The 27650-nt window shown below is 40.9% G+C and overlaps 1 protein-coding gene across 1 annotated transcript in view; it reads left to right on the top strand.

The window, feature by feature from the left end:
- The window catches only part of LOC145390993 (arylsulfatase H-like), a 145448-nt gene that overhangs the window by 34552 nt on the left and 83246 nt on the right, over positions 1–27650 (top strand). Inside the window, exons 4-5 of the mRNA XM_080265725.1 lie at positions 1420–1583; positions 3625–3780. Coding sequence (XP_080121851.1) covers positions 1420–1583; positions 3625–3780 — 320 coding nt within the window. The remainder of the gene's footprint in view (positions 1–1419; positions 1584–3624; positions 3781–27650) is intronic.

The following is a 27650-nucleotide window of genomic DNA, read 5'->3' as shown; positions in this document are numbered from 1 at the left end:
CAGGGCGACATGGAGGCGACTTGTTTGTGGCCACCCTTTACGGGATTAAGGCCTCTGGCAATAGATAAATAGACAGATATGGCCGAGGTGATGAGAGAAGTAAAAACACGAGTAATGGAGAGAGGGATGGCGTTGGTAGTGAATTATGACGGATGGAATATCTTAGATTTGTTGTATGTTGATGATGCTCTGCTTCTTGCAAATACCGGGCAAGAAATGTGTAGACTGGTGTGGAGTTTTGCAGATGTCTGTGAGCGTCGTGCCTTGAAAGCAAATATAGATAAGAATAAAGTGATGGTTATTCAGTGAAAAGGTGACTCCCATTGTGATGTTACAGTAAATGGAGAGAGACTGGAATTGGTGAGGCAGTTCAAATACCTAGGTACGGGGATAGAAAAGAGTGGAAAATGTGCAACAGAAATGGAAGTAGAGTGATACTAGGAAGGAAAGTAGCTGGTGCTAGAACAGAGGCTTGAGTGTTGCAGCTGCGCGAGGCTTACATAAAGTAGCGTTAATGCCAGCTTTAACACACGGATATGAGAGTATGGTTTGGTATGAAAATGAAAAGTCAAGAGTAAAAGCAGTGGAGATGCGGAGTGAGACACTCTGCGGACACTGGAATCAGAGAGAGTATACTGAGAGGGTTTGATCTTGTGGAAAGAATGGATGACAATAAAATGAAGAAAAATATTCAGTATATCTGAGCGAATTTGAAGGGGGACGGAGGCGAGGTAAGCCAAGAAGAAGGCGGAGGGATACAGGATGTTGGATGAGTATGTGAGGAAGAGAGGTATGGAAGTCGGTGATGCTAAGGAACTAATTGGAGACTGAGCTGGGTGGATGAATTCTGTGCGGAGAAGCGCATAACCAGGGATATGACACTCTTTTTTAACATGACAACGTTCGGATTGGCTCTCTCAGATATGTATATAAGAAGCTACAGAACGTGATGATTTTTTTTTTGCCTATCTGATGGAGCCAGGATTTCGAGGGCTTGAATGATGAGTGAATGAAGGGTGGTCGATTGAAATGGGCAAACTTTCGCTGTCTGGACGTTGCTACCCCTCACCCTGCCCTAGGTTGAGAAAGTAGGTCCGGATGATGAAGATTTTATATATATATATATATATATATATATATATATATATATATATATATATATATATATATATATATATATATATATATATATATATATATATATATATATATATATATATATCCTTTCTGCAGGCAAGTGGTACTTTCTGCAGCAGCTTTTTCGTGTATCCAAACCTATTTAGAATTCCATTCTTCCTATGGCATCCCAGTCACATACTAGTTGGAATGTCACCCATTCCTCTCGTCTGCCATGAGTATTGGGGTTGGGATGATGATGATGATGATGATGATGATGATGACACCTCTCGTACGTCACAGGCAAGTGGCACTTGGGTATGAACTGCAGCTTCCTGGGTAGGCACTGCCCCGGGCCCCTCAACCACGGCTTCCAGTCCTTCTACGGGCTTCCAGTCGGTCTCTTTCAGTCCTTTAAGACGAGTGGACCCTTCTGGACGTTCCCTCTGAAGGAGGACAGATTTCAGGTTTGAGACGGGAAACACAAAATTAAAAAGAATTTTAGACCTCTGTCGTCATCAGGAATTTGAGTGCCTTTACTTGTATTACGTATTTTTACTTTTTATTCAAAGAACAACCACAAGCCTTCATACACTTTAGGAAAGCTCTGTCATACTGAAGAGGTTAAGGAAAGCAACAACTCATCCCTGTATTCTAAAATACTCTTTTGATTTCATACAATAACCATTTGCGGAAATTATGCATAAAAAGGAAAATAGACTGAAGTGATTAACTATTTCAGTATGACACCTTTTTATTTATTCATTCACTCATTCATTCATTCATGTATTTTTTTGCAGCTTCTAGACGAGAAGCAAAGATTATAGGACTGTTTTCCTTCGTGCAGTCTTAACTTTCTGAAATGCTGTAATATCCTTTCTAAGTGTAAAGTAACTTTCAACCTACTTGTTAACTTAATGCTATTTTATTCCCTTTATTCCGATGACATATTATTAGTATTGTTTTTTTCCTCATAATTTTATTCAGCTAAGGAGTTTTTTTCGAACTAATGGGATAATATAGTCTCCATTATCTCCTTCAGTACATGAATGCTTTTGTACGTTGAACAAAATCGACCGGATGTAGGAATACCTCTAACTTAAGTAAATATGACGTCCTCTGGCTGAAAGGATTAATTTTATAGAAGGAAAGAGTGTCTGGATCTTCTGTCCCTGCGAAGGACAATAACCCAAGCGAGATTCAAAGTGGCACTGGTTGTCGTACTTTTTACACTACACAGACCAAAATTGTGGCCCTTTTTCTGATTATTTTGGGCACCTCAGCGGTTTAAAAAGACAATGCTATGGTTTTACGTCCTTTTCATAACGCTTCTTATGTAGTAAACTCATTTTCTAGTGTTCACCCATTGTTACAACTCAGCACTGAAGATGAGAGATTTTCACGTTATTATAATATAACGATAGTTCCTTCACGGATAGACTTTTTTTTTTTTTTTTTTTTTTATGTGTCCGACTCAGGGCATAGGCTCCATAGCCTGCTCTCAAGGCCCAGTAGTCCTCCTACATACTATACTCCTCTCTACATGTCACCACTTCGGCTCTAACACCCACCGTCCATATTGAATACATGCTAGCGCTGTCTCAGACAGGACTGGTGTATTGGTATTAGCTGGGGTACTTTTATGACATGTCGGCGGGTCATCTGGTAGATCAGGAAAGTCTGCTTTTCTTTTTCATGAAATTCAAATCCTTAAACTGTTCCCTGCTCCAGCCGGGATTCGAACCTGGGTCCATCAGGACTGCAGGCTGCCTCTCTACCGATTCAGCCACCGCCTATTGCACTTAATCCCATCAGACAGACAATGTTCTTTATAATTTATTTTTGCTGTGTCTTAATAGTTTCATTCATTTACTGAGAGAAGTTTCGAACTGAAGGAACTGGGTATGTCCTTCTTTAAGATCACCACAAAATGTCCCTCCTAAGATTACTGTAACTATCTGATAATAACGAGAAAAACATCGCATTTATCGGAGTCAATAATATCGTCCGGTAGTTGAAAATTATTCTTAGTATGAACAATAGACTGACACACACTGTTTGATCCTTTCAGTCAGAGAGTTCCTTTTGGGCTGAATTTGATCGTTCTGGGGGTAGGCAGATTTCATGAGCTTAATTACAAAGTGGGAAACTGGTCTGGGGTGATAATAATGATGGTGATGGTAGGACTAGGACTAGTTATATTGAAGGCATTGTTGATGATGATAATGGAAATATTGTTGTTACTAATGATGACGTGTAAGTTGATGATAATATTGATGTCAATGATTTTGATGCGGATGAGGTTGACATTATTAGTGAAAATAATACTGCTACTGCTGCTGATCAGAATGCTATAATAAGACATATTTTGAAGGCTATGAAAAAGGAAAGTTTTCATTAATGATCTTGACAATGATACTAATCCTCTTACTAATGGCAATGAATAAGATAATCGTAATGATGACGAGGACAAGAATAACAGTATTGGTAACAATGAAACTATTACAGGGCCTGGCAGTGGCGTGGGTGGTGGTGGTATGCAGCTTACTCTTGGGACACCACAGGAGAACTTTGGGGGCTACTTCTGTTCTCCTTCTGCTGCTCCTTACACACTTTGTCATGTTCCTTGCATGGTTTTCCTTCGCACACATTTACGCAAAGGAGGTAACAGTTCTAAACTTATAATTGTATGTCAAACTCTAGAGTTCTAACAAGATTATATTAAAAATATCTTCAGAATTTTAAAACTCTGTAAGGTTTTAACCTGTCATTGATCAAGGCCTCAAACAATAGTTTTGCCTCTCCTCATCAGAAAATGGGATTTCTTGTTTGCCTAAAGGTAAAGACAGGACAGGCAGGCTAACTGGTCATGTAGGCAATCGAGGTGGATAAGCATTTGAGTCAGTGAGTCAGTGAATGAGTTGTGTGTGAGTCAGTGAGTGGGTGGGTGAGAGAGTGAGTGGATGAGAAGGTAGGTAGAGAGGTGGATGCATGGCAGATAGACTCAGATCATCTAATCGTTTATGTCCTGATGCCTTTTGGGTTCAAACATGACCATTTAATATATATATATATATATATATATATATATATATATATATATATATATATATATATATACACACACACACTAATACTAAAAATTTTAATCTTTATCCTGGTTAGCAATAGGTTTAGCATTTCGAATATTAAAAATCAGTCACCTCTTCCTCTTTTCCTTACTTTACATTTTGCTAAAGAAGATAAGAGTTCTGTGTTACTACCAAATGTCCTGCATCTGAGCTGACCATTGATGGTAAAAGAAAAATTCTCGAAAACTCTCAGTCTTAGCTATGATCATTTTATTTCTTCTCATCAGGTAACAGTTCTGTATTTGTTTCATCCATCCATCTGTCACCCATCCTATGTTGCCCCATGAGAAGCGTAGGAGCCTGGGGCTCGGCAAGTTGCTCCTGACATTTAAGATGAGAGTGACCAGCCTCACTCATCCCTGTGTGCCATTAATAAAGCAATAAACCCCAACCTTCCCATGGATATAAATCTACACAGGCTCTGTCCGATTAGAGCGCCTTCGTTACCCAGTAATCCACGAGGCGCCGTAATCTGGTAATTTGGTTACCACCCAGCGTAGTAAATCCTGGTGTACAGGAAACCATTCTTGTCACTCAGTGAAGAGTCACCAATAGGCAGAAGGAAGAGGAAAGAATGAAGGAAAGAAAGACAGAAGAGGGAGCGTAAAGTCAGCCATAGGCAGAAGGAAGAGGAAAGAATGAAGGAAAGAAAGGCAGAAGAGGGAGTGTAAAGTCACCCATAGGCAGAAGGAAGAGGAGAGAATGAAAGAAGTTTCTACTTCTAAATTCCTAGTGACAGTAAAAAAAAAAAAAAAAAAAAAAAGGCCTATCTCTATAGAGAGTGGATACGTTAAGTGCTAAATTGTGTACAGGCTTCAAGTTATGATGAAAACATCCCGGTTGACATAAAAAGTTTCGTTAGGGCCCTAGAAACATAATTATCTTGAGAAGCAACTTGTATCGTAAAATCCAAGATGTTTACTGTTCACTATCTTGGCTAGTCTATAAACCAGGAAGCATTTTCCTGAAAAATTATTATATATTTCCAAGCCAATCTGAAGCCACCTAACTAATTTCTGGGACCGCTTTTGCATTGTAGATGCATCTAAAGGTCACACTGGAGAAATAGTTTCAATTGTAGCAGTATTTAATGGTTTTATAATAATATTTATTGATTTCACATACAGAACACAATGTTTGATCTGGGAATTTGGGATAATAAGATTGTTCCTCAGAGTATATCTAAATGGCAGAATACGGGTATACTACATTCAACCAGTAACCAGCCAAATCACGTAATACAAACACACTAAGTAAAACTCGTGTACGGTAAGCAGATTCGTGACATTCTTTCATTCAGAACTAAACTAATTCTTCATATCACTGTATGATGAGACTTACATGAAACATGCCAAGCTGTCTGTAATGATAACCTGCTAAAAACGGAGTCTCCACCACACCAACCCTCTCCATGGGAGAGATTACATGAATTTCCGATGTCTGTACTCAGCTCTTTCAAATGGTCGAACTGAATTATTAAATAACATCTTGATGCCGCAACAACTCGGTCTTATGGCGCCGAAATTAGATGGTTGTATAAGATGTCTTCTTAAATGCACATCACTGATCACCGATTCTCAGCCAGCGTGAAGAGGCATGTTTAGAGCAATGTAAACTGAAATCGATGCTTCCCTAGCCGTGACGTGATCCGGAAAATTAAGTTTCTCGGACTTGCAACCAACACAGGTGTCATGATCTGCAGTCAAATTGATGCAACAGCCTTTGACTTCTCAGATCCAGGAGGTAACTCATCGATACCTGGTCCATCAAGATGCATGTACGAGAAAGTTTCATCGTGCGTGGAATGTATTCATATTCACATGAAGTTGAGAAAGAGATTTTCAAAGCCTGCTTCACGTGAAGGTAACTTGCCAGAGGACCTTGGTAGCTACATGCAGAGAGGAGATTTCTGTTAATTTACTGTCTTTCATAATTATCAGCAACATTTCTGGGCAGATCATCATCGGAAACCAAGGACCAGCAATGCCTCACTTTCATTGTCTTGTTGTCTGCAGTTATATGGCAGCAGGAAGGAGCTTGTCATAGAAGGTTCCTTGATACATGACTCTCCTCAGAGAACTTACGTATCTCGTTGAGAACATTTGCACGCATCTACGTAATGTCATGACTCAGTTACATCGTGTCTAACGTTCTCCACTTTCCTGTACAGTCAAAGCAACCTTGTTTGAGAACAGTATTAGCAGCTATTACACGTTCAGCAGATTGTTTACACATAATGCATTCATCTAACACTAGAGTACAGTCACTCATTTTTTGTCATAGTCAAGAGTGGTACTGTGGCCTTCATTAGCTCATTCGCCTTGTCCACTCCGTCACAAAAGACAGGAAATATCAACTGTGTCGTGGGTGAGAGTGATGTCTGTGTAATGGATTTGCCACCAATGTTTATTTGGCGAGTTTTCACTGAGATATAATGATTTTTGCCTTTGATGCTTACTTCTTGCTTTCGGCACTTTTTGACTTCGACATAATTCCTACATGATATGTGGCAAACTAGTTAAAACTAATCATGTTCAGCTGTACCGTTGTCTGCTTACTACCACCACTACAACGAGAATCTTAGCTATAACTACAAGTACATGAAGTGCTTATAATTTTTTAAGTTCCTGGCTATTGTTCACAGCCTCTTCATTCTCATATTCTCACCCGTTCTCACCCGGCGCCTGCTAGGTCAAAGCCTGTCAGTCACCGAGGCTCTGTCAGGGATGTCCTTCCAGCGACCCCTGTACATTATACATCGCCCTTCGTGCCACGTTCTCCAGTCGTTCTCCTCTTCACCCGCAGCTTCTTCCACTCCCCCCATCCATCTTTTCCTTGGTCTTCCTATTGGTCTTCTTCCATGCGGTATCCACGCCACTGCTTGCTTTGGTAACCTTTCATCATGCATTCTCTGCACGTGTCCATACCATCTCAGTCTGTTCCTTTAAACCACCTCCATAATACTGATTACTCCTAGTTCTCTTCTTTTGTCCACATTTCTTAGTCGATCTCTTCCGGTAACTCCTTTAATTAGCAGTAATATCTCTCATTTTAGCTGCTTGCATTTTAGACTTGGTCTTCTGCGTCAATGGCCAAGTCACTGGACCATAGAGTAATACTGGACGGAGAACAGTGGTACAAACTGTAACCTTACAGCTCCTAGATACATGGTTATCTTTTTGTACTGTGTACAATTTTGTTATATTATTATTATGTTTAGTTAGTCTGCCATTTATTTCTTCTTCCTTTTTGTTTTCTCTATTGAACTTCACCCTCAGTTGCTGGAAATTGTTCGCCTGCTTTATTGTTCTCCTCTCATTGTTACATTCATTTCTGCATTGCCTTGACAAACCTCTATTACTTCTTCTCTCTTGGTATTTAGCTTCATTCCATTCTCCATTATTAAATAATTCCAAAGTTCTGCCAAACCTGTAAGTTCCTTTCAGAGTCACGCACAACTGCCACATCATCTGCATAAGAAAATATTATATCGTCGTTATTTCTCGCTGTTTCCTTAATACATTTATCCATGAATATGACAAAAAGGAGTGGGGAAATAAACTCGTTGGTCTCCTTGATTTCAAACCAGTTTGTATCTCCGTCTCTGAGTTTAACTTTACTTTCACCTTTATTATAAATACTTTTGATTGATTTTCTTAATTTTGGTGTAACTCTGTATTCTTCTTGGTTCAGTATATTCCACAATTTTTCCCTTGGTGCCCGATCGACGGCCTATCCCATACCTATGAACATTACGAGTATATCATTTCTTATATCTCATTCCCAACTCTTTTCTTATATCATTTTTAGCGTAAAAACCAAATCCATTTTACAAGGTTTGACCGAAAACCATAATGCCATTCTCCAAGTATATCTTTTACTTGCATTCTCAGCCTTCTCTCCAAAATACGTTCCTATATTTTATCTGCATGTGACAACAATGAAATTCCTCTATACTGTAGTTGTTACACACAGTTCTATCTCCCTTTCTGTAAACAGGGCAAACAATGTGTTCTCCCCAATCCTCCGGTATTACTCTCATATTCCAAGCATCAGTTATTATTTCTCTCAACCAAACTTTTCCCGTGTCACCAAGAGCCTTGATAATTTCCACTGGCAACCCACCCTCTCCCGGCGCTTTACCATTTTCCATTTTATCAATGGCACTTCTTACCTCCTCAACACTTATGTCATGTTCATACTCCTCTAAGTTTTGTTCTTGTGTTTCCTGCATATCCTCATTATCATCATTAGAATCCCCTGCATTTAGCAATTCTTGAAAATAACTACTCCATCCCTCCGATACATCTTCTGATATTCCTGGCATAGTGGTAATATACTGGATGAAGGTTAGTTCCTTGTTTATCTTTCACTGCATATGTAACTTCGGTGTTTCCTTTTCAATAGCTCCTTGCTATGCTGCATTGTAGTTTTCTTGTCCCTTCTATACCTCTACTCAGGTCTTCCCCTATACATTGCCAAACTTCTGTTTTTGCGCTCTCTTTATATTTTCAGCCTGATTTCTTAGTTCTACATAGTTAAGCCTGTCTTGCTTTCATCGACTTACGAAAAGCTTTCATCATCGCATTCACTGCTTGTTCTGCATCATCTGTCCACTAGGCAGTGCTTTTCCTTTTAGTGTTTCCACTAACTTTAACCCGTATCACTGCCTCAGCAGTCATTTTTAAAGCATCTTTAAAATATTTCCATCTGCTCTTGATGTTACTATTTCCTTCATTTGTTATTTTTTCTTGAACTTTGTCTCATGGTTGTTCGACACATTCTTTATTTTTAAGGTTTCGAGTGTAAACCTCTTCCTTTTCTTATTATTTCTAATTTTTGGTACATGGACATTAACTTTTCCCAGTATCATTCTGTGATCTGAATCTAGAAAAACTGATGATATAGCTTTGACATCCGCAAATATCTTCTTATTGTTAGTTAACATCAGGTCAATCATTGATTTGTCACTCTCTTCCTGCAGTCTTTCGTTATATCTGTACCAGCTCCATTTGTGATTATCTTTATGTTGGTAAAGGTTTTTATTATAGATAAATATTTAGCATGCAGAAGTCAGTAACTCGCTCTTCTTCCTATTACCATGTCCCACGCCAAACGCTCCAATCACGTTTGTCAGCCTTCTTTCCCTACTAACATGTCCATTCATGTCTCCCGTCACTGGTATATTTTCTACATTTGCATTTTGATCCAGTGCATTCTGTAGATTATTATAAAATTCTTAATTTTCACGATTTGGTCTTCCCTATTGTGTTGTATTAACTTGAAAAATTCTATTTATATATATTTCAGTTGTATTATTTCTGTATTATTCTTTCATCAATATATGTCACGTTAGTAATATACTCTGCAGTTTCGGGGTTCACTATCACTACCACTCCATGCATTTTATCATTTCTCCCACTCCACATAATTTGATAACTATAATGTATAGTTTTTCTGCCTTCTCCCTGGAATCGAATTTCACAAACACCAAGCACTTTCAAGTTTCTCTCCTTCATAATTTTGACAATTTCTTCTTCCTTCTCCATCATTGTCGACTCATTTATTGTAGCAATCCGTAAACCTAGTCCTTTATATCGTTCATGTGTCATCAACTGGTTAATCCGCAGATTCCAGGGCACGGTATGCATATCTTGAGCAAGATTACAAGAGCTGGTGGCTTGCTAGGCTTATCTCAGCTCTGAAGGACCACCAATTAGCCACTCCTGAATAACTGTTGTCCTCCATACGGATTCCGGAATCTCTAGACAGGTTCCAGACAGTTAATCCAGTCGGTGGGGCCGCAACACCTCTACGAGGTTAAGTGGTCCCTTGTCCTTTAGCTCTAGGAAGTGGAACCTCTTTATAAGTAGAAGAATATGTGCTTGAGTCTTTCAGAGTATTTTCTGAGGTTCATGGTGATGAAGAATCCAGATTTGGTTTATTTCTATCACTTGACTGGCATACCATAATCTCCAGTCATGAGTACTCATGTTAGCAGGCACGGTTTTACGGCTGGTAGTATTCATTTGGGATTAGGCATTTTCAGTCAGAAATTCAAACCTCTGAGTCATTTGCAGCATTAATAACAACAAGGAAGACACTTCTAATGTTGGTTTGGAGTTACCAGCGTCTTTGGAGTTACCGTCATATGCTGTCTAATTTTCTTTCTCATAAATGTTACCAAAACACTCATACACTGTTGACATTAATTATATTATAAAACATCGAATTTATGTAATGCTTCCTTGTCTTCATATTTAAACGCATTCACAAATATTATAGTACATCAAATATGCTGGAAGTATCACAGAAATGTTTATGATAAATACTTTCTAGGTTCTAAGTCGGCCATTTCTTTTCAAGATCGACGATGGCAGCCATCTTGGATTTGAAGATACAGTTTGTGTCCATGAAAGTTTTTGTTCCTATGGTTCTAAAGTACTCCACTCCAAAATGATTCATTGCACGAAGTAAAAGAGCACGTAGCGTGTTATCTAAAATAATCGCCATCATTACAGCGCTTTCTTTTTTGAAGTGTTCACTCATGTCATCATGGTACTTCATACAGTCCCCAGGATCCCTACGTCACAATCATCACCCTTTCAATCCACATCATATTTACCCGTCTCATGCACCTCATTGTCACAAGACAGGCAGTTCGTCAACATCCCGCCATCTTAGAAAATAAATATGTAAGTCGGAGCACATGGCAGAACAGACTGGGTTCTGCTGTTTACACAGTTCACTCCAGATGAACTTGGGGAAAAGCAACAGCAACAACAACAGCAACAGTATCAGCAACAATAGCGACCATCAGCACTCCTTCTCGCCTGTCCATGGCATTACAGTTGTGTGAAAATTTTAATAAACATCAATTATAATTCTTCCTTTTGTAGTAGATAATAAATCTTTTTACGAATTCATTATGTACTCCATACGTGTCAAAAAGTGGGTTGGTGGAGGGTTAGTGCCCCTCCCCGTAAAACAACTAACTCAGAGTCAAATGGCCACCCTTTACGGGAATTTGGCGTCTGGCAATAGATAGATAGATTATGCAGTCTTATCTCTATCACCATGTTGCTGTTGCCCCTGACTCAGTTGAATGTAAACCCAGTGAACTGCAGACTAAATTTGTCCTTCTGGATCCTCGATCCTCCATTCACGGCACCGGGAGGGATTTGAGGAGGCTTATATAAACGGGCTTGCGGTATGAACGTATCCCTCCCCAACACATCTCTCTTCGAGTTGCTGTTGTAACCCCATGCAGACTCATTTGCATGTGAATCCAGTGGGCCACAGGAGAGTCCCGAGATATCTTTAACTGGAGTTATTCTGATTTTTTTTCCCTGTGATGGAGAAGTGCATTGAAGTGAATATGTGTGTTTGTGGTGCGAAGGGCTGCAGTGCAATGTGGGCATAGTGAAATGTCTATAGGCAGTGATTTGTGTTGTTTCTAACTTGATAGCCATGTCGTACTTTGATCAAGTGTTGTCTATTCAAGATAGCGACGTTTTTGAGGACCGGTTGTCTGATGGTGGTTCATGAAGGATGCTGTTTGGCTGGAGGTTTTAATGGGTGTGTTAGCCCTGGGGGTAGGGGGGTTTTGGTCAAGAATACTCTCCCAGTATCCCTGCTTGTCGTAAAAGGCAACTAAAAGGGTTGGCGGAGGGTTAGTGCCCCTCCCCGGAAAACAACTAGCTAAAAAGGCAAACAAGAAGCCTCGGACAAGGACTGACCAAAAGGTGAAGACCAAGGACCGTACAAAAGAAATGGTAATCGGAACGTGGAATGTAAGGGGAGCGAATGATGAGGTGAAAGAGAGAGAGATTGTCCAGGTGCTTGAGGGTGCGAAAGTTGATGTATGCGGAATAACTGAAACGAAATGGATAGGTGAGAGTGTGAGAGAATGGGAGTATGGATGGGGTATATGTGCAGGAGTAGGTGAGAATGAAAGGGAAAAGAAGGAGTATGTATAATTGTGAGTAAAAGATGGAAGAAGAACATAAGAGAGTATGGATCAGTTGGCTCAAGGATTGTGTGGGTAAGATTGAAAGTTGGAATACAAATGTGGGTGATTGTATGTGTGTATGCGCCAACGCAAGCTCGTGCAAGCAGAGTGAGAGAAGAGTTCTGGACAAATGTGGAAATGTGCATGGAAACGTTTGGAAGGAATGAGAGAGTGTTTTTGATCGGTGATATGAATGGTAAAGTAGGGAATGTGATGGTGGATGGAATAGTTGGTGAGTGGGGTGTGCCTGCTGAGATAGAAGAGAATGGCAGTGTGTTAGTGGACATTTGTGTTGGGAGGGGGTTGGTGATAGCCAATACCCTCTTCAGGCACAAAATGATCCACAGGTATACATGGTGAGTGATGAGAAGGGTGGGTGGTGAACTGAATGAAAGGAAGGCGATGATTGATTATGTATATGTGGATGAAAGGATGCGAAAATGTGTAATGGGTGCAAGAGCTTATAGAGGTTGGGGGAGTGGACTTTCTGACCACTACTTGGTGGTGGCCAGAATCAAGATCCAATGGGGTGCTTCTGAAAAGCCTAGTATTCCGTCAGATGGCTCCACTGTAGCAGTAAACACATTCCCGCGCTGTATAAAAAGCATAATTTTATTTGTTAAATATTTAAACTGTTGTGTGAAATTGTGAATCATGGTAATGTCATATGCCGTAATATAAATAATACAAATAGAACACGTATATATAACGTATCGTGAATTGTTTATATTTATCATAAACTGAAATTAAAATATCACTGATGGCATGTGATGGCAATCCGCCATTTCAGTGGTCCTATATTATTTAATTTCTGCTACATTTAGTGCAAGTTAGATTCTTTATACATAGTTTGTTCAGAGTGTAAAGTACGCCTAGTGGGTATCTTGACTCATCCAGTCTCTATGTGGGCAGAAATTTAATGTTGAGTAAATACTGGCATTCACCATCATAAATCATCAGGTCTGAGGAACCGTCCCAAAACCAAGATCGTTTACGCGTCATTCTTTGCCCGGTCTCACCGAGGACAGACGACTGTGGAAGGTACACAAGCCAAGACATCGCCTCCAAGTGATCCACAAGATTCACACGGAGTCAAGTTCAGTGTTCACGATTATTTATACATATATATATATATATATATATATATATATATATATATATATATATATATGTATATATACTGTATATATATATTGCCAGACGCCTCAATCCCGTTTAGGGTGGCCACAAACAAATCGCCTCCAAGTCGCCCTGTTCGCCGCCATTTCACTCCCCTGCTCCCAGCTCACACCCCCTGCTCTCCGCTATCTCTCCACCCCCTCCCGCCCTCTCATCCTCGGCCTCCCCCTCCCACTGTCCCCCACCACCTCACTCACACACACTCTCTTCGTCAGTCTTTCACCCTCCACCCTCTCCACATGGCCAAACCATATATACTGTATGTATATATATATATATATATATATATATATATATATATATATATATGCAAACGTGAGAATACATGATGAGTAAATACTACTGCATCCTCTTAAATGTCTACCCCCAGTGAGATTGCATCCAGGTCAAGAGGACTGGTATGTGCACAAGCTACTGACTCAGTCAGTGGAAGATCTTACAAACATATGTGTGTGGACAGGTGGCCTGGAGACAGTTCTCACATGACCATACCATTAGGGACTTGCCAAGAGGGGGCAATGTGTGTGAGATATTGATGATAAGATGACCTTAAGGTATTTATTTGGTAGGCACTTGGTGAAATGTAAAAATTAAAATAACCACTAGTTCTCAACAGAAAAAGACAAAACTTCACTGTATCACTTTATTTACAAAAAGCTACAATGATACATATGAATATGACTCACTCATGGTGCAAAGGAAGCTGCAGGGGAAGGTCTCTCTCTCTCAGCTCAACAGTCAGGAACTCACATTACTGAACTATATGTGTTTGTGGGTGTGTCCATTCACGACAGTAATGTAACCAACGTCGGGTACAGGGACATGAGAAATGGGCGTAGCTTAGTTAACAGCTGGAGAGGCAAGGTGTGGGAATGACAATCACACAAAGATATCGCTCAGTGAAACACACTGCCTGTACATAGTCACTTATGAACCAATGACGAATGTTATGAATTTAGCTTGTTTCTACTCTGAGTGAATCCGTGACATTACACGCCATCAAAATAAAATTTTTCATGGAAACTTGACATCCCTCGTGAAAAAACTTAAACACGGGACTGTCTTGTGGTGCGCATGCGTGAAGGAAGCGAGAAAAATGTTGAATGCCAGTATTTACTCAACATTAAATTTCTGCCCACATAGAAACTGGATGAGTCTAGATACCCACTAGGCGTACTTTACAGTCTGAACAGACAATGTATTAAGAACCAAATTTGCACTAAATGTAGCAGAAATTAAATAATATAGGGTCACTGGAAGGACGGGTTGCCATCACATGCCATCAGTGATAATTTAATTTCAGTTTATGATAAATAAAAACACTTCACGATACGTTATATATACGTGTTCTATTTGTATTATTTATATTTCGGCATATGACATTACCATGATCCACATTTTCACACAACAGTATAGATATTTAACAAAGAAAAATATGCTTTTTAAACAGTGCGGGGAATGTGTTTACTGCAACAGTGGAGCCATCTAGCGGAATACTAGCTTTGAAAGCACCCCATCCAATTAGGATGGAGAAATAGAAGAAGGGAAGGACGGGAAGAAGAAGTATTTGTAAGGAGAATGGAAAGGTTACAAGAGGATGAGAAAAAGGCAGAGTATAAGAGAGAAGTGGAGGAACGATTGGGCAACTATGAATTAGAGCAGATGGGGGACGTGGAAGGTGTGTGCAGGATATTTACAGAAGAAATATGTGCAGCATGTGATGCGGTGTGTGGGATGAAGAGAAGATGGAGGGGTGTGCAAGTAACAGCGTGGTGGAATGAAGAGGTAAGACAGGCTGTGGCACAAAAGAAGAAAGCATACAATGAATGGATGCGAAATAGGGGCGTGGAAGATGTTGAGAGGCGGAAGAGAAAGTTATATGTAGAAAGAAAGAGAGAGGTGAAAAGATTAGTAAGATAGAGTAAGAAGAAAGCAGATGAGGAATTTGGAAGGAACTTGAGTGTAAAGTGGAGGGACTGTAAGAAAATGTTCTGGAAAGAGGTGAAAAGAGTAAGACAGGGTGGAAGTGAAGTTAGCAGAGGAGTGAAAGATAAAAATGGTAGATTACTAGTGAAGAAGGGAGAAAAAGTGAGCAGATGGAGAGAACACTTTAAGTAATTGTTGAACATAGAGGATGGAAGTAATGCGAGTATAAGTGGCTGGGGAATGGCTGGGAGAAGGAGGATGGTGAGAAGACATGAAGAAATCAGTAGGATAGAAGTTGTGGAAGCAATGAAGAAAGTTAAATTTGGGAAATCCCCGGAATTGATGGAGTGTGTGGTGAAATGCTGAAGTATGGGGGAGAGATAGTAGTAGGATGAATGTGGAAAATGTGCAGATTGGCCTGGGAGGAAGGTAGAGTCCCGGAGGATTGGAAGTCCGGTATAATTATTCCCTTGTACAAAGGAAAAGGGGAAAAAGAAGTGTGTGGTAATCATAGGGGCATCTGTCTTCTTAGTCTATCTATCTATCTATTGCCAGACGCCTCAATCCCGTTTGGGGTGGCCACAAACAAATCGCCTCCAAGTCACCCTGTCCTTCTCCATTTCACTGCCCTGCTCCCAACTCACACCCCCCTCTCTCATATACCTCTCCACCCCATCCCTCCATCTCATCCTCGGCCTCCCCCTCCCTCTTCCCCCCTCCACCTCACTCACATACACTTGCTTCGTCACTCTTTCACCCTCCATCCTCTCCACATGGCCAAACCACCTCAGTGTGTTCCTCATAACGCATCCTATCACATCCACATCCACACCACAACGCTCCTTTATATCCTCATTCGTCAGCCTGTCTCTCCATGTGACTCCACAGGCTCCTCTTAAATAACTCATTTCCACTGCTCTCAATCTTGACTTGTGTCCTTCCAACAACGTCCAAGCTTCACTTCCATATGTTAGAGTTGGTATCACAATACTGTCATATAGTAACTTTTTCACTTCCATGCTCACTTCCCTGTTTCTTATCACTGCTTTCAAGGAACCAGCAACCTTACTTCCTTGCTGTACCCTTTCAAGCACTTCACCCTCCAAACCTCCATCCTTACTCATCACACTACCCAAGTACTTAAACGTAATCACATTTTCCAATTCCTCACCATGCAACCTTGCTGTACATTCACTGACTTCACCTCTCTCAAAGACCATCACTTTACTCTTCCCTACATTCACCTTTAAAATTCCGTTTCTTACACACTCTCCCAAACTCATCCACCAAGCCTTGCATCTCTCATTCGTCTTCATTCAACAACACAGTATCATGTGCAAACAACAGTACAGGGAGTTTCCAAACACTATCCTCTCTCACCAGGGCCACTCCAACATCCACTACCCTACCTTGTACCTCTTTTATTACCCCATCCATGTACAGATTGAACAACCATGGAGACATGACACATCCCTGTTTCAACCCAACTTTCAAAGAGAAAAATTCACTTAGTTCACCATCCACACGCACTGCAGCCTTCGCACCATCGTACATACTCTTCACAGCATTCAACAACTTCCCATCTACTCCATATATTCTTAACACTTTCCACAATCCTTGTCTATCCACCCTGTCATATGCTTTCTCCAAATCCATGAAAGCCGCATACAACTTCTTTTCCTTCTCTAGAAACTTTTCCACTAAAGATCTAAGAATGAATATCTGATCTACACAACCTCTTCCCTTCCTAAAGCCTCCCTGTTCTTCTCCAACTAATGTCTCTGTTCTTTCTCTAACTCTGTCAATAAGTATCCTACCATACATGTATAATTGTGAGTAAAAGATGGAAGAAGAACATAAGAGAGTATGGATCAGTTGGCTCAAGGATTGTGTGGGTAAGATTGAAAGTTGGAATACAAATGTGGGTGATTGTATGTGTGTATGCGCCAACGCAAGCTCGTGCAAGCAGAGTGAGAGAAGAGTTCTGGACAAATGTGGAAATGTGCATGGAAACGTTTGGAAGGAATGAGAGAGTGTTTTTGATCGGTGATATGAATGGTAAAGTAGGGAATGTGATGGTGGATGGAATAGTTGGTGAGTGGGGTGTGCCTGCTGAGATAGAAGAGAATGGCAGTGTGTTAGTGGACATTTGTGTTGGGAGGGGGTTGGTGATAGCCAATACCCTCTTCAGGCACAAAATGATCCACAGGTATACATGGTGAGTGATGAGAAGGGTGGGTGGTGAACTGAATGAAAGGAAGGCGATGATTGATTATGTATATGTGGATGAAAGGATGCGAAAATGTGTAATGGGTGCAAGAGCTTATAGAGGTTGGGGGAGTGGACTTTCTGACCACTACTTGGTGGTGGCCAGAATCAAGATCCAATGGGGTGCTTCTGAAAAGCCTAGTATTCCGTCAGATGGCTCCACTGTAGCAGTAAACACATTCCCGCGCTGTATAAAAAGCATAATTTTATTTGTTAAATATTTAAACTGTTGTGTGAAATTGTGAATCATGGTAATGTCATATGCCGTAATATAAATAATACAAATAGAACACGTATATATAACGTATCGTGAATTGTTTATATTTATCATAAACTGAAATTAAAATATCACTGATGGCATGTGATGGCAATCCGCCATTTCAGTGGTCCTATATTATTTAATTTCTGCTACATTTAGTGCAAGTTAGATTCTTTATACATAGTTTGTTCAGAGTGTAAAGTACGCCTAGTGGGTATCTTGACTCATCCAGTCTCTATGTGGGCAGAAATTTAATGTTGAGTAAATACTGGCATTCACCATCATAAATCATCAGGTCTGAGGAACCGTCCCAAAACCAAGATCGTTTACGCGTCATTCTTTGCCCGGTCTCACCGAGGACAGACGACTGTGGAAGGTACACAAGCCAAGACATCGCCTCCAAGTGATCCACAAGATTCACACGGAGTCAAGTTCAGTGTTCACGATTATTTATACATATATATATATATATATATATATATATATATATATATATATATATATATGTATATATAGTGTATATATATATTGCCAGACGCCTCAATCCCGTTTAGGGTGGCCACAAACAAATCGCCTCCAAGTCGCCCTGTTCGCCGCCATTTCACTCCCCTGCTCCCAGCTCACACCCCCTTCTCTCATATATCTCTCCACCCCATCCCTCCATCTCATCCTCGGCCTCCCCCTCCCTCTTTCCCCCTCCACCTCACTCACATACACTCTCTTCGTCAGTCTTTCACCCTCCATCCTCTCCACATGGCCAAACCATATATACTGTATGTATATATATATATATATATATATATATATATATATATATATATATATACAAAAGTGAGAATACATGATGAGTAAATACTACTGCATCCTCTTAAATGTCTACCCCCAGCGAGATTGCATCCAGGTCAAGAGGACTGGTATGTGCACAAGCTACTGACTCAGTCAGTGGAAGATCTTACAAACATATGTGTGTGGACAGGTGGCCTGGAGACAGTTCTCACATGACCATACCATTAGGGACTTGCCAAGAGGGGGCAATGTGTGTGAGATATTGATGATAAGATGACCTTAAGGTATTTATTTGGTAGGCACTTGGTGAAATGTAAAAATTAAAATAACCACTAGTTCTCAACAGAAAAAGACAAAACTTCACTGTATCACTTTATTTACAAAAAGCTACAATGATACATATGAATATGACTCACTCATGGTGCAAAGGAAGCTGCAGGGGAAGGTCTCTCTCTCTCAGCTCAACAGTCAGGAACTCACATTACTGAACTATATGTGTTTGTGGGTGTGTCCATTCACGACAGTAATGTAACCAACGTCGGGTACAGGGACATGAGAAATGGGCGTAGCTTAGTTAACAGCTGGAGAGGCAAGGTGTGGGAATGACAATCACACAAAGATATCGCTCAGTGAAACACACTGCCTGTACATAGTCACTTATGAACCAATGACGAATGTTATGAATTTAGCTTGTTTCTACTCTGAGTGAATCCGTGACATTACACGCCATCAAAATAAAATTTTTCATGGAAACTTGACATCCCTCGTGAAAAAACTTAAACACGGGACTGTCTTGTGGTGCGCATGCGTGAAGGAAGCGAGAAAAATGTTGAATGCCAGTATTTACTCAACATTAAATTTCTGCCCACATAGAAACTGGATGAGTCTAGATACCCACTAGGCGTACTTTACAGTCTGAACAGACAATGTATTAAGAACCAAATTTGCACTAAATGTAGCAGAAATTAAATAATATAGGGTCACTGGAAGGACGGGTTGCCATCACATGCCATCAGTGATAATTTAATTTCAGTTTATGATAAATAAAAACACTTCACGATACGTTATATATACGTGTTCTATTTGTATTATTTATATTTCGGCATATGACATTACCATGATCCACATTTTCACACAACAGTATAGATATTTAACAAAGAAAAATATGCTTTTTAAACAGTGCGGGGAATGTGTTTACTGCAACAGTGGAGCCATCTAGCGGAATACTAGCTTTGAAAGCACCCCATCCAATTAGGATGGAGAAATAGAAGAAGGGAAGGACGGGAAGAAGAAGTATTTGTAAGGAGAATGGAAAGGTTACAAGAGGATGAGAAAAAGGCAGAGTATAAGAGAGAAGTGGAGGAACGATTGGGCAACTATGAATTAGAGCAGATGGGGGACGTGGAAGGTGTGTGCAGGATATTTACAGAAGAAATATGTGCAGCATGTGATGCGGTGTGTGGGATGAAGAGAAGATGGAGGGGTGTGCAAGTAACAGCGTGGTGGAATGAAGAGGTAAGACAGGCTGTGGCACAAAAGAAGAAAGCATACAATGAATGGATGCGAAATAGGGGCGTGGAAGATGTTGAGAGGCGGAAGAGAAAGTTATATGTAGAAAGAAAGAGAGAGGTGAAAAGATTAGTAAGATAGAGTAAGAAGAAAGCAGATGAGGAATTTGGAAGGAACTTGAGTGTAAAGTGGAGGGACTGTAAGAAAATGTTCTGGAAAGAGGTGAAAAGAGTAAGACAGGGTGGAAGTGAAGTTAGCAGAGGAGTGAAAGATAAAAATGGTAGATTACTAGTGAAGAAGGGAGAAAAAGTGAGCAGATGGAGAGAACACTTTAAGTAATTGTTGAACATAGAGGATGGAAGTAATGCGAGTATAAGTGGCTGGGGAATGGCTGGGAGAAGGAGGATGGTGAGAAGACATGAAGAAATCAGTAGGATAGAAGTTGTGGAAGCAATGAAGAAAGTTAAATTTGGGAAATCCCCCGGAATTGATGGAGTGTGTGGTGAAATGCTGAAGTATGGGGGAGAGATAGTAGTAGGATGAATGTGGAAAATGTGCAGATTGGCCTGGGAGGAAGGTAGAGTCCCGGAGGATTGGAAGTCCGGTATAATTATTCCCTTGTACAAAGGAAAAGGGGAAAAAGAAGTGTGTGGTAATCATAGGGGCATCTGTCTTCTTAGTCTATCTATCTATCTATTGCCAGACGCCTCAATCCCGTTTGGGGTGGCCACAAACAAATCGCCTCCAAGTCACCCTGTCCTTCTCCATTTCACTGCCCTGCTCCCAACTCACACCCCCCTCTCTCATATACCTCTCCACCCCATCCCTCCATCTCATCCTCGGCCTCCCCTCCCTCTTCCCCCTCCACCTCACTCACATACACTTGCTTCGTCACTCTTTCACCCTCCATCCTCTCCACATGGCCAAACCACCTCAGTGTGTTCCTCATAACGCATCCTATCACATCCACATCCACACCACAACGCTCCTTTATATCCTCATTCGTCAGCCTGTCTCTCCATGTGACTCCACAGGCTCCTCTTAAATAACTCATTTCCACTGCTCTCAATCTTGACTTGTGTCCTTCCAACAACGTCCAAGCTTCACTTCCATATGTTAGAGTTGGTATCACAATACTGTCATATAGTAACTTTTTCACTTCCATGCTCACTTCCCTGTTTCTTATCACTGCTTTCAAGGAACCAGCAACCTTACTTCCTTGCTGTACCCTTTCAAGCACTTCACCCTCCAAACCTCCATCCTTACTCATCACACTACCCAAGTACTTAAACGTAATCACATTTTCCAATTCCTCACCATGCAACCTTGCTGTACATTCACTGACTTCACCTCTCTCAAAGACCATCACTTTACTCTTCCCTACATTCACCTTTAAAATTCCGTTTCTTACACACTCTCCCAAACTCATCCACCAAGCCTTGCATCTCTCATTCGTCTTCATTCAACAACACAGTATCATGTGCAAACAACAGTACAGGGAGTTTCCAAACACTATCCTCTCTCACCAGGGCCACTCCAACATCCACTACCCTACCTTGTACCTCTTTTATTACCCCATCCATGTACAGATTGAACAACCATGGAGACATGACACATCCCTGTTTCAACCCAACTTTCAAAGAGAAAAATTCACTTAGTTCACCATCCACACGCACTGCAGCCTTCGCACCATCGTACATACTCTTCACAGCATTCAACAACTTCCCATCTACTCCATATATTCTTAACACTTTCCACAATCCTTGTCTATCCACCCTGTCATATGCTTTCTCCAAATCCATGAAAGCCGCATACAACTTCTTTTCCTTCTCTAGAAACTTTTCCACTAAAGATCTAAGAATGAATATCTGATCTACACAACCTCTTCCCTTCCTAAAGCCTCCCTGTTCTTCTCCAACTAATGTCTCTGTTCTTTCTCTAACTCTGTCAATAAGTATCCTACCATACATGTATAATTGTGAGTAAAAGATGGAAGAAGAACATAAGAGAGTATGGATCAGTTGGCTCAAGGATTGTGTGGGTAAGATTGAAAGTTGGAATACAAATGTGGGTGATTGTATGTGTGTATGCGCCAACGCAAGCTCGTGCAAGCAGAGTGAGAGAAGAGTTCTGGACAAATGTGGAAATGTGCATGGAAACGTTTGGAAGGAATGAGAGAGTGTTTTTGATCGGTGATATGAATGGTAAAGTAGGGAATGTGATGGTGGATGGAATAGTTGGTGAGTGGGGTGTGCCTGCTGAGATAGAAGAGAATGGCAGTGTGTTAGTGGACATTTGTGTTGGGAGGGGGTTGGTGATAGCCAATACCCTCTTCAGGCACAAAATGATCCACAGGTATACATGGTGAGTGATGAGAAGGGTGGGTGGTGAACTGAATGAAAGGAAGGCGATGATTGATTATGTATATGTGGATGAAAGGATGCGAAAATGTGTAATGGGTGCAAGAGCTTATAGAGGTTGGGGGAGTGGACTTTCTGACCACTACTTGGTGGTGGCCAGAATCAAGATCCAATGGGGTGCTTCTGAAAAGCCTAGTATTCCGTCAGATGGCTCCACTGTAGCAGTAAACACATTCCCGCGCTGTATAAAAAGCATAATTTTATTTGTTAAATATTTAAACTGTTGTGTGAAATTGTGAATCATGGTAATGTCATATGCCGTAATATAAATAATACAAATAGAACACGTATATATAACGTATCGTGAATTGTTTATATTTATCATAAACTGAAATTAAAATATCACTGATGGCATGTGATGGCAATCCGCCATTTCAGTGGTCCTATATTATTTAATTTCTGCTACATTTAGTGCAAGTTAGATTCTTTATACATAGTTTGTTCAGAGTGTAAAGTACGCCTAGTGGGTATCTTGACTCATCCAGTCTCTATGTGGGCAGAAATTTAATGTTGAGTAAATACTGGCATTCACCATCATAAATCATCAGGTCTGAGGAACCGTCCCAAAACCAAGATCGTTTACGCGTCATTCTTTGCCCGGTCTCACCGAGGACAGACGACTGTGGAAGGTACACAAGCCAAGACATCGCCTCCAAGTGATCCACAAGATTCACACGGAGTCAAGTTCAGTGTTCACGATTATTTATACATATATATATATATATATATATATATATATATATATATATATATATATATATATATATGTATATATACGGTATATATATATTGCCAGACGCCTCAATCCCGTTTAGGGTGGCCACAAACAAATCGCCTCCAAGTCGCCCTGTGCGCCGCCATTTCACTCCCCTGCTCCCAGCTCACACCCCTTCTCTCATATACCTCTCCACCCCATCCCTCCATCTCATCCTCGGCCTCCCCCTCCCTCTTTCCCCCTCCACCACACACACAAACACACACTTCGTCAGTCTTTCACCCTCCATCCTCTCCACAAGGCCAAACCATATATACTGTATGTATATATATATATATATATATATATATATATATATATATATATATATATATATATATATATATGCAAACGTGAGAATACATGATGAGTAAATACTACTGCATCCTCTTAAATGTCTACCCCCAGCGAGATTGCATCCAGGTCAAGAGGACTGGTATGTGCACAAGCTACTGACTCAGTCAGTGGAAGATCTTACAAACATATGTGTGTGGACAGGTGGCCTGGAGACAGTTCTCACATGACCATACCATTAGGGACTTGCCAAGAGGGGGCAATGTGTGTGAGATATTGATGATAAGATGACCTTAAGGTATTTATTTGGTAGGCACTTGGTGAAATGTAAAAATTAAAATAACCACTAGTTCTCAACAGAAAAAGACAAAACTTCACTGTATCACTTTATTTACAAAAAGCTACAATGATACATATGAATATGACTCACTCATGGTGCAAGGAAGCTGCAGGGGAAGGTCTCTCTCTCTCAGCTCAACAGTCAGGAACTCACATTACTGAACTATATGTGTTTGTGGGTGTGTCCATTCACGACAGTAATGTAACCAACGTCGGGTACAGGGACATGAGAAATGGGCGTAGCTTAGTTAACAGCTGGAGAGGCAAGGTGTGGGAATGACAATCACACAAAGATATCGCTCAGTGAAACACACTGCCTGTACATAGTCACTTATGAACCAATGACGAATGTTATGAATTTAGCTTGTTTCTACTCTGAGTGAATCCGTGACATTACACGCCATCAAAATAAAATTTTTCATGGAAACTTGACATCCCTCGTGAAAAAACTTAAACACGGGACTGTCTTGTGGTGCGCATGCGTGAAGGAAGCGAGAAAAATGTTGAATGCCAGTATTTACTCAACATTAAATTTCTGCCCACATAGAAACTGGATGAGTCTAGATACCCACTAGGCGTACTTTACAGTCTGAACAGACAATGTATTAAGAACCAAATTTGCACTAAATGTAGCAGAAATTAAATAATATAGGGTCACTGGAAGGACGGGTTGCCATCACATGCCATCAGTGATAATTTAATTTCAGTTTATGATAAATAAAAACACTTCACGATACGTTATATATACGTGTTCTATTTGTATTATTTATATTTCGGCATATGACATTACCATGATCCACATTTTCACACAACAGTATAGATATTTAACAAAGAAAAATATGCTTTAAACAGTGCGGGGAATGTGTTTACTGCAACAGTGGAGCCATCTAGCGGAATACTAGCTTTGAAAGCACCCCATCCAATTAGGATGGAGAAATAGAAGAAGGGAAGGACGGGAAGAAGAAGTATTTGTAAGGAGAATGGAAAGGTTACAAGAGGATGAGAAAAAGGCAGAGTATAAGAGAGAAGTGGAGGAACGATTGGGCAACTATGAATTAGAGCAGATGGGGGACGTGGAAGGTGTGTGCAGGATATTTACAGAAGAAATATGTGCAGCATGTGATGCGGTGTGTGGGATGAAGAGAAGATGGAGGGGTGTGCAAGTAACAGCGTGGTGGAATGAAGAGGTAAGACAGGCTGTGGCACAAAAGAAGAAAGCATACAATGAATGGATGCGAAATAGGGGCGTGGAAGATGTTGAGAGGCGGAAGAGAAAGTTATATGTAGAAAGAAAGAGAGAGGTGAAAAGATTAGTAAGATAGAGTAAGAAGAAAGCAGATGAGGAATTTGGAAGGAACTTGAGTGTAAAGTGGAGGGACTGTAAGAAAATGTTCTGGAAAGAGGTGAAAAGAGTAAGACAGGGTGGAAGTGAAGTTAGCAGAGGAGTGAAAGATAAAAATGGTAGATTACTAGTGAAGAAGGGAGAAAAAGTGAGCAGATGGAGAGAACACTTTAAGTAATTGTTGAACATAGAGGATGGAAGTAATGCGAGTATAAGTGGCTGGGGAATGGCTGGGAGAAGGAGGATGGTGAGAAGACATGAAGAAATCAGTAGGATAGAAGTTGTGGAAGCAATGAAGAAAGTTAAATTTGGGAAATCCCCCGGAATTGATGGAGTGTGTGGTGAAATGCTGAAGTATGGGGGAGAGATAGTAGTAGGATGAATGTGGAAAATGTGCAGATTGGCCTGGGAGGAAGGTAGAGTCCCGGAGGATTGGAAGTCCGGTATAATTATTCCCTTGTACAAAGGAAAAGGGGAAAAAGAAGTGTGTGGTAATCATAGGGGCATCTGTCTTCTTAGTCTATCTATCTATCTATTGCCAGACGCCTCAATCCCGTTTGGGGTGGCCACAAACAAATCGCCTCCAAGTCACCCTGTCCTTCTCCATTTCACTGCCCTGCTCCCAACTCACACCCCCCTCTCTCATATACCTCTCCACCCCATCCCTCCATCTCATCCTCGGCCTCCCCCTCCCTCTTCCCCCTCCACCTCACTCACATACACTTGCTTCGTCACTCTTTCACCCTCCATCCTCTCCACATGGCCAAACCACCTCAGTGTGTTCCTCATAACGCATCCTATCACATCCACATCCACACCACAACGCTCCTTTATATCCTCATTCGTCAGCCTGTCTCTCCATGTGACTCCACAGGCTCCTCTTAAATAACTCATTTCCACTGCTCTCAATCTTGACTTGTGTCCTTCCAACAACGTCCAAGCTTCACTTCCATATGTTAGAGTTGGTATCACAATACTGTCATATAGTAACTTTTTCACTTCCATGCTCACTTCCCTGTTTCTTATCACTGCTTTCAAGGAACCAGCAACCTTACTTCCTTGCTGTACCCTTTCAAGCACTTCACCCTCCAAACCTCCATCCTTACTCATCACACTACCCAAGTACTTAAACGTAATCACATTTTCCAATTCCTCACCATGCAACCTTGCTGTACATTCACTGACTTCACCTCTCTCAAAGACCATCACTTTACTCTTCCCTACATTCACCTTTAAAATTCCGTTTCTTACACACTCTCCCAAACTCATCCACCAAGCCTTGCATCTCTCATTCGTCTTCATTCAACAACACAGTATCATGTGCAAACAACAGTACAGGGAGTTTCCAAACACTATCCTCTCTCACCAGGGCCACTCCAACATCCACTACCCTACCTTGTACCTCTTTTATTACCCCATCCATGTACAGATTGAACAACCATGGAGACATGACACATCCCTGTTTCAACCCAACTTTCAAAGAGAAAAATTCACTTAGTTCACCATCCACACGCACTGCAGCCTTCGCACCATCGTACATACTCTTCACAGCATTCAACAACTTCCCATCTACTCCATATATTCTTAACACTTTCCACAATCCTTGTCTATCCACCCTGTCATATGCTTTCTCCAAATCCATGAAAGCCGCATACAACTTCTTTTCCTTCTCTAGAAACTTTTCCACTAAAGATCTAAGAATGAATATCTGATCTACACAACCTCTTCCCTTCCTAAAGCCTCCCTGTTCTTCTCCAACTAATGTCTCTGTTCTTTCTCTAACTCTGTCAATAAGTATCCTACCATACACTTTTCCTATTATACTAAGAAGACAAATGCCCCTATGATTACCACACACTTCTTTTTCCCCTTTTCCTTTGTACAAGAGAATAATTATACCTGACTTCCAATCCTCCGGGACTCTACCTTCCTCCCAGGCCAATCTGCACATCTTCCCCATCCATTCTACCACTATCTCTCCCCCATGCTTCAGCATTTCACCACACACTCCACCAATTCCTGGGGCTTTCCCAAATTTAACTTTCTTCATTGCTTCCACAACTTCTATCCTACCGATTTCTTCCTGTCTTCTCACCTCCCTCCTTCTCCCAGCCATTCCCCAGCCACATATACTCGCATTACTTCCATCCTCTATGTTCAACAATTCCTTAAAGTGTTCTCTCCATCTGCTCACTTTTTCTCCCTTCTCCACTAGTAATCTACCATTTTTATCTTTCACTCCCCTGCTAACTTCACTTCCACCCTGTCTTACTCTTTTCACCTCTTTCCAGAACATTTTCTTACAGTCCCTCCACT

The sequence above is a fragment of the Coenobita brevimanus genome, chromosome 16 (genome assembly GCF_032717465.1).
Source record: "Coenobita brevimanus isolate Jiangsu-jjx chromosome 16, ASM3271746v2, whole genome shotgun sequence".
NCBI lineage: Eukaryota > Metazoa > Arthropoda > Malacostraca > Decapoda > Coenobitidae > Coenobita > Coenobita brevimanus.
The sequence above is the reverse complement of the archived record's forward strand: the minus strand, read 5'-3'. Positions and strand labels throughout refer to the sequence as shown.